Below are 7958 nucleotides of genomic sequence, written 5' to 3'. Positions count from 1 at the left end.
AATAATTGTCAATATAACAGCATCAACCTCGAACTCGTAACTTTCCCGTTAGAGCCAGTCTGCTAACCAATGTGCGGCAACACTAGTTTGTTTTAACCTAAATTTTGTTTTCATAACTTTTATTCTATATGGGTGTGTCCCTGTCAAGAACTCTGGATTTGGGCCTAAATTAACCCATTACCCCAACACTCAGAAAGCATTGGCCCCTTACCCCAACACCCAGAAAGCTTTAAGTGGTTCATGCGACCAGTGCAACTCTGTCTTGGACTGAGACCCCATTCGCAACACAGCACCCGCCTTTTCATAACCTAATAAATTCAACCTTTCCAGCGTGGTTCAGTCCAAGTTACCCCCACTACGCTCACGGCCATCTGGTGAAATCAAACCACCGAAATATGACATCACCAAACCGGACACAGATGATGATGTATTGTCTCGCCTACCAACTGCTCCAACACACGATCCATATGCTGGGAAGCCAACCAGAAAGGCTGTGGCAGAGTAAAGTAGGAGCTTGAAAAGCAATAACGGTTTCTGTTTTTTTTTTGTTCTAGTTGGTATGGTCTCCACTGTCATATTGTTATGTTATACTTTAGATATGTTGAATATAATGTATGTCCGAAAAAGATTTAAAGTATTGTGGGGAAAGGTGGGACACCTTTTCATTCTATTTTCTCGTCCCATTTGGTAGTAAACAAAGAACATTCAAAGAATTATAAAACTGTATCCTCACAAGTCATAACTCCTATAGACTGTTGTTAATTGTTTAAAACAGGATCAGGATGTTTGGATATTATGTGCTAAAGGTGTCGCGTCTTCCCCCACCCTAAAAACAATTAACTCATAAATTGCCCCCCCCCAAAAAAAAACACTGATGTTTTTTCTTCACTCTTTCATTCAATCTTTCAATTGAGTGAAGATTTGAACGCCAGCTTGGACACAAGCAGCACAACCACTATTTCTTTAAATCTCTTTGTAAATTTGTTTATGTACTCCCGGCATGTTAAATGTTGACATTTAAACAAACAAACGACAGAAAGCTTTAAAAAAAACTGTTCTTAAAGATTTTGATTTACCATCTTTAAACTGTACTTAATACAGATATGGTGTCAGTCAGCTGAATGCTTGAATGTGTCAGTCAGCTGAATGCTAGAACAAGGCAATTGTCATTTATTCACTTCAGAGCTTCACTTATCTTTTATTATCATGCACAGCATAATGGAAAGAAAACAGACAGAAACAGAATGCAGTATGAATTTCGTATGCTAAGGGACTTTTACACCTTCAATCAAGTTGACATAACAACAATTTTGAACCAAAATATGTCACATGAATTGAAATGTACAAGTGAAGTGATTTAAAAAAACTGTTGCAGACGAGGAATGATATGTTAGACGTCCAGCTGATGTTTCCTATTCATTGTGATCGAAGTTTTTATTCTCATTGCCCTTTCCAAAGTTATGTTCTTGTACTTCGACGACGGATTTAGATTTGATATGCATCTCGTCGCTAGATGGCGATATAACTTCATGCTTGTTGCTCGTTTTCCCTCGTAGGCGTCTGATTAACTGGTATAGAGCGCCCAAAGGTATCCATATCGTGCATACCAATGTAATGAGCACGCTTATTCCAACAACGTAATCCGGATAAAAGACTTCAAGGTTCCCGCCCTGCGTGATGAATACGAAAATTAAACAAATGCAGGCATGTGCGGGAAGCAGACTAAATTCAATTTGATTCATAAGGAATTTTCATCACATATATGTTTGTTGGAAGGTAGATACATAATGTTTTAACAAAAATCAGAAGCTACAAAAGCGATAGCTTGATTTTTAGCGAGAAGAACGCCGTTCCCGAGGCTTGATAAATACGTTGCTGAAACGCGTTCGAGACTTGAGCATTTGAAATACACCAACAGTCCGGAAGCTATGATTACAGAAGTTTTGCTATGTACAAATACATGTACCAAACCTAAACCAACATCACAAGAGGTCAGAAAAAGTTTAGTGTCAAGTTGATAGCAAGACAACAACCACAAAGAAAGGTATAGTAGGGTGTGAGGAGATGGGACACTTTCCATCCTATTTTCTCGTCTAAATGGTAGTAAACAATGAACATTTAAACAATTATAAAATCGTTTCCTACCGATTCCCATGGATTGTTGGTAAAGTTCAAAACACGATCAAGATATTTGGATATTATATGCAAGGGTGTCCCGTCTTCCCCACACTACTATGTGTGTACATTGTGTATTATGTGTCTATTTAAAAGAGAATTACCAATTCTGATTGCCATGCCATGTAGGTGAGTGGTTTGATCGCACTATCATAGAGATAGTATATGAATACAGCTAAAAGAAGAAGGGGGCTGATAATAGGGATTGTCACTCTCCAATACCAGTAGCTTGCCACACGGAAAAAGTTGGATCTCGGTGGCAAAATTTCTCGCATGTCAGTTTCGAACCTGAAAACACATGAACTGGTAAACCGGCGCCGTGGATAGGTTGCGACAACTTTGGGTTGTGGGATCGAGGCTCTACGCTGTTTGGTAATTCGTAAGCGCGAACGAGGTGTAGAAAACAGAACACTCGTGTTATAACGATTGTAGTTTCCCTGCCACGATGATAATACATTGCATTCATTCATTCATTGAACTCAAGTTTGGTTGAACATTAATCTACAGAGTTCATGTTTATCATCGCTTGAAGTGTTTGCCTATTACAGGTCAATAACACGTTAAACACGCTGAACAATAACCGCACTAACTTTATATAGCCGTATATCCAAGCCAGCGTTGTAAGCTCAAAAAAGGCAATGATCAGCAATGGCAGAGAGCCGGCGTATTTGTCGAAAACATCAAGCCAGTAGTTGCCCGAGCCTTGCACAAAAGTTAACGAGACCAAGAACGACACGAGAACAATTCCCGCTGTCGAGAAAACAAATTTACTGACGATAAATATAACTCCACACCTAAATATTGGTATGTATGTTTGCTCATGCCGTTTTTCACTGATCCATCAAAGAAATTCAATTGTGAATAAAAACGCAACTTGATCAAACGGCAAACTCTTTCACTTGTGCCGTGGTAATAAAACTAAATTTCGAGCTCTTGTTTGTACAAGATAGCAAGGCGCTGGAACAGCGAACAAAGTATGGTATAGTAGGAAAAGACGGGCTTTTTGCATGTTATATCTAAATGTCTTGATCGTGTTTAAACAATTACCAACGGTCTATGGGAGTCGTGAGGATATGGTTCTGTATTCCTTTGAATGTTCTTTGTTTACTACCAAATAAGACAAGAAAATGGAATGAAAAGATCTTCCATCTTTCCCCACCCTACTATATACCAAATAAGTGATCGTAACCCACCTACAACGTACTCGTTTCGAAATCCTTTCGTGATGCCCATATCGTTGAGCGGTGTGAGAACACCTTCAATGTTCCCAAACATAGAATCAAGTCCCAGCGTCAGGAGCATGAGGAAAAACAAAACTGACCAGAAAGGCGCTCCGGGCATGCGAAGAATTGCTTCAGCGAATACTATGAATGCTAACCCAGTTCCTGAGGCTCCCTGTGCAAAATATTATAATTAAATATCTCATTACATACACGAAGTATACCGAAATTAATAGCTGTATTTTTGTCCTTTTGAATGCGGCAACCAAGAACAAAAAAGAAAGGGATTAAGAAGATGCTTAAGAAGGGCAACACATTAGAAAATTGCAACAGCTTGTACGTCGTCTTAGCACAGAGGTTAGCGCGTCTGTGTCAAACCGAAAATGTGTCCTTGGGCAAGACACGTAACGGCCAAAGCTCCAATCCAGTAGTCCCTTACGGGACATCTAAATTGTCGGTCCTACATTTAAAAATCACTTCCCCGCTATGCGAAAAACCGAGGATAAATGCGACCTAGCTATTCATTCAGCTCAAAGCGTTATGCCAATTTTCGTGCTCAAATTACCTCATCCAAATTTCTTTCCACGCTACACTCGGTCAAGTTATGGAACGCAGTGCCATTTGCAACTGAACCGAATTTATCAATTAGAAAGTCGTTGTAACCTGCTAAGGCGATGCTACCTTCCGGTTGTTCGTAATAATCCAACAAAATTTGAATGTTGCTGCAAAGAAATATAGTAGGGTAGGGGAAGACAAGACATTTTTAATATCCAAATATCCGCATCCCGTGTTTTAAACAATTAATAACGGTTTATGGGAATCTGAAGGATACAGTTTTATAATTATTTAAATGTTCTTTTTTTACTACCAAATGGGACGAGAAAGTAGAGTGAAAAGGTGTCCCACATTTCCCCATTTCACTATATATTAACATTTATACGTGCTCTGTTGCGTAAGACTATACACTGTACAAAATATAGAAAGTGTAACTCACTCTGCAATACATGTTTCAAAGTCGACCGTGGCCTTGAACCCAAGCACCGAAAATATGACCACGGTTGCCAAGTAAACTGGTTGCACTGTTCGTCACAGCCACGATGTATGTGTTAGCTTCTACATCGCTATCTCTTGGGTTGTAACTTGAAAATGCGATCATTCCACCAAAGGCAAGACTTAGTGAGAAGAATATTTGTGTGGCTGCTGTTAGCCAGATTTGAGGGTTGCTTAGAAGTTCAATCTGTATATGAATGATGGTAGTGCTTTAGCATAAGTAAAGCGACTTTATTACCTAAAGGATTTTTTTTTGATTATTCTTGAGCGCATAAAACCTTTAAAATATCAGTTACTTTGTAAAAGCGACATCCCTGCGTTTAGAAACAGCTGAATATACAGTAGGGTGGGGGAAGATGAGACACCTTAAGCACATGATATCCAAACATCCTGATCGTGTTTTATATACTTAACATTGGTATATGGGAGTCGTAGGGATAAGGTTTCATAGTTCTTTAAGTTTTATATGCTTCCAACCAAATTGGACGAGAAAATAGAAAGAAAAGGTATCCCATCTTCCCCCACCCTACTATACATTTAAACTTATAATGAGTCGTTTAAAAATACTTAATTTCTGTTAATTTATCCATAATTCAAAGTGTCAATATAAAAATCCTGTGTCCAGTTTGGCACCTTACTTTGCCTACCTTTGGGGTAAATAAATAACTGAGACCTGTACTCGAACCCGGGAGTGTGAGACCGCGAACAAGGAAGCAGAAGAGAACAACGTACGGGAAGGTAGCAGTGAAATAAACCACCTTAATGTAAAAAGTAATTAAACGATCATCTATAGGTTTTAATGCAAGTCACTTATTTACCTTGCCTGATGATGCTATGCCTTTGATAACGCACGCAGCTACGATAAGCCATGCCAGTATCATACAAGCCAGTAAATGAACTTGAATGCCCCCTGATTCACTTATGCTAGGACTGATATTAAGAGCTGTACGATACCAGTAATACTCGGTGGTTGAGCTTAACGCGCATTCTTGCACTGGAGCTGTGAGGTTTGCGTTTGGTGGACAGTCATTCCACGGTAGCGGCTCCTGTACAAACAATATTGGTGAATTAAAGTACTGTGGGGTAAGTTGGGACACCTTTAGCACATATTATCCCAATATACTGTTCGTGTTTTAAACAGTTATCGGTATAAATGGGAGTCGTGATGTTCATTTTTTTAAATAGCTTGATGTTCTTTGTTTACTACTAGACAGGACAAGAAAATAGAATAAAAATGTCTACCAAATTCCCCCACCCTACTATATATCAAGAAAAGCATTTTTAAATGCAGGGGAGGTGGGACGTTAGACGCACATTTAATGAAACAAAACTAATTATTGGTTGTAATGTTTACTGATTGATGCGGTTCACAAAATTCATCAGACCTTGCCATCAAACCACCCCTGGTTTGGCGCCTATTGAAAGCAGTGCTTTAAATTAATTTAATAATTAACATTGATAATGACCTGGAATGAATTGCATAGATACCACAAACACCAAGCGATGATAGTGTTGTAGTACATCCCAACCAGGAAAGATACGAACAAACTGCATAAGCCGAGACCTGTTAAAACAGACATGTTAATTTTTCAAACGGTTTAAAGAATGGCTTTGGACCGTCATATGGTAGGGTGGGAAAGATGGGACACATTTCGAATATAATATCCAAATATCCCAATCATGTTTTAAACAATTAACAACCGTCTACGAAAGCCGCGCGAGGAAACGGTTTTATAATTATTTGAATGTTCTCTGTTTACTACCAAATGGTACAAGAAAACAGAATAAAACGTGTCCCATTTTTTCCACTCTATAATGTGTTGTTCTGCATGCCATAAATTGTTCAATACACCAGTAATTCATGTTATTCTCCTGTGGCTATATATAACTTAAAGGAGAATATGCATATTCTGCCATGACACCCCTTTTTCCGGGTTCGGGCTACAGTTTAAACAAATCGGTCGCGAATTCGTGTTTACCTCGCACAGTAAACTGTACTGCGTCGTAATTTCCCTGTTTACTTGAATGCAAATGCACACATAATGTAAAGATTCTCAAAATAAAGCGCAGTAAAAACACTCTTAAAGTCTATCTTTGCGAAAACCAAAAGGATAAATAGGCAAATTTAAACTTTCGCGACCAATTCGACGCCTACAAATCCCCAAGCATGTTCCATAGCGATCAGAACAGAACGCCCATACTAACCTCGCATGTACGGACTAAGTTTTAACCAACAACCAACGCTTCCGTTCTGCAACCATTGGCCGACGGATAGTTCAAGATAAAGCAATGGAACTCCTTCGAACACCAGCATTATTAAGTACGGGATAAGAAACGCCCCTGCATGAACAATTACGCATCTTTTATTCTGCAAAGTTACTGTGGCGTATAGAAATGAACGAATGCATAAATATCATATTATATTTATCCTCGCGTGATGGGCTAATTCCATAAGTTATAGTACACAGTTTTATTTTTTCTTCAAGCCTGAAAATTTGCTAGACGACCCATTAGTGGTCACTTGGTCGGAAAAACCAACGGGCAAAACTACCGTTGGAATATCTTGCCGTAGACACATAACAACAGCGGCTGCATTGTCGGGCTTCGAACCAGTATCTTCTATTTACCAGGCGAGCGCCTTAACTCGTGTATTTCAATAATCCAATGCTGTTATCATAATATCCCACCTCCACCGTTACTTTGCAGTTGATATGGGAACCTCCATACGTTTCCTAATCCAACAGCAAATCCTATGCAAGTTAACAGAAACTGAGCCTTATTATCCCACTGTGGTCGTTCCTCCTTCGTCTCCGCCATATTGCTTTTAATATTACAAACAATTAAACATATTTTCTATAAAGCTCTTTTTAAATGTTGCTTATGGCCTAAACAACTCGCTGTATAGTAAGGTTGGGAAAAATGGGACACCTTTTCATTCTTTTTTTTGTGCAATTTGGTAGTAGACATATGAAACCTTATCTTATCGATCCTCATAGACCGTTGTTAATTGTTTAAAACACAATCAGGATATTTGAATAATATGTGCCAAAGGTGTCCCATCTTACCCCACAGTACGTTATTGGTATAATGCGTAACTGTGGTAGACTACATAAGCAGAATTAATTTACAACTTTGAATAACTCTGCCCTTTACTATCCCAGGTCCCGTGGCTTAAAACGCTGCAGGCCCTCGCCCTCACGCAATAGAATAACGTTTTCTTTGCTGCAAAACTGAAAAACTGTTATTCAAAATTTACTGCGCGCTTTTATATGAACGAACGCATATAAAAATATTTCCCCCTTTTGTCAACATTTTAACAAAGAAGGTGCCATAAAATACTCCTGTGGGGTCGACGCTTACTCTGTTTATTTCTGATGGATAGTGTTGAACAAAAGAACGATCAAACTTTTATAAAAAGAGCAAAATGTTTGCTAAAACTTAACGAGCTCGCTATATGCTTCAAACGAGAAGGCGTTAGCATTCTATTAGCTTAAAAACAGACGTTACAAAACA

General features: G+C 38.8%; 1 protein-coding gene across 1 annotated transcript; it reads right to left on the bottom strand.

Annotated features, from left to right (window-relative positions):
- Positions 1–1178: 1178 nt before the first annotated feature.
- On the bottom strand, positions 1179–7898 carry LOC100175124 (sodium-dependent neutral amino acid transporter B(0)AT1-like). Its single transcript, XM_009859843.2, is given in 12 exon segments — positions 1179–1670; positions 2280–2463; positions 2766–2925; positions 3369–3570; positions 3961–4117; positions 4390–4467; positions 4469–4632; positions 5093–5203; positions 5264–5491; positions 5912–6009; positions 6651–6785; positions 7133–7898. Coding segments are annotated over 12 exon segments (1905 nt in total). The 5' UTR covers positions 7263–7898; the 3' UTR covers positions 1179–1412.
- Positions 7899–7958: the final 60 nt, after the last annotated feature.

This window comes from Ciona intestinalis, chromosome 3 (assembly GCF_000224145.3).
Source record: "Ciona intestinalis chromosome 3, KH, whole genome shotgun sequence".
NCBI lineage: Eukaryota > Metazoa > Chordata > Ascidiacea > Phlebobranchia > Cionidae > Ciona > Ciona intestinalis.
Note: the sequence above shows the minus strand (reverse complement) of the source record. Positions and strands in the feature narration are given on the sequence as shown.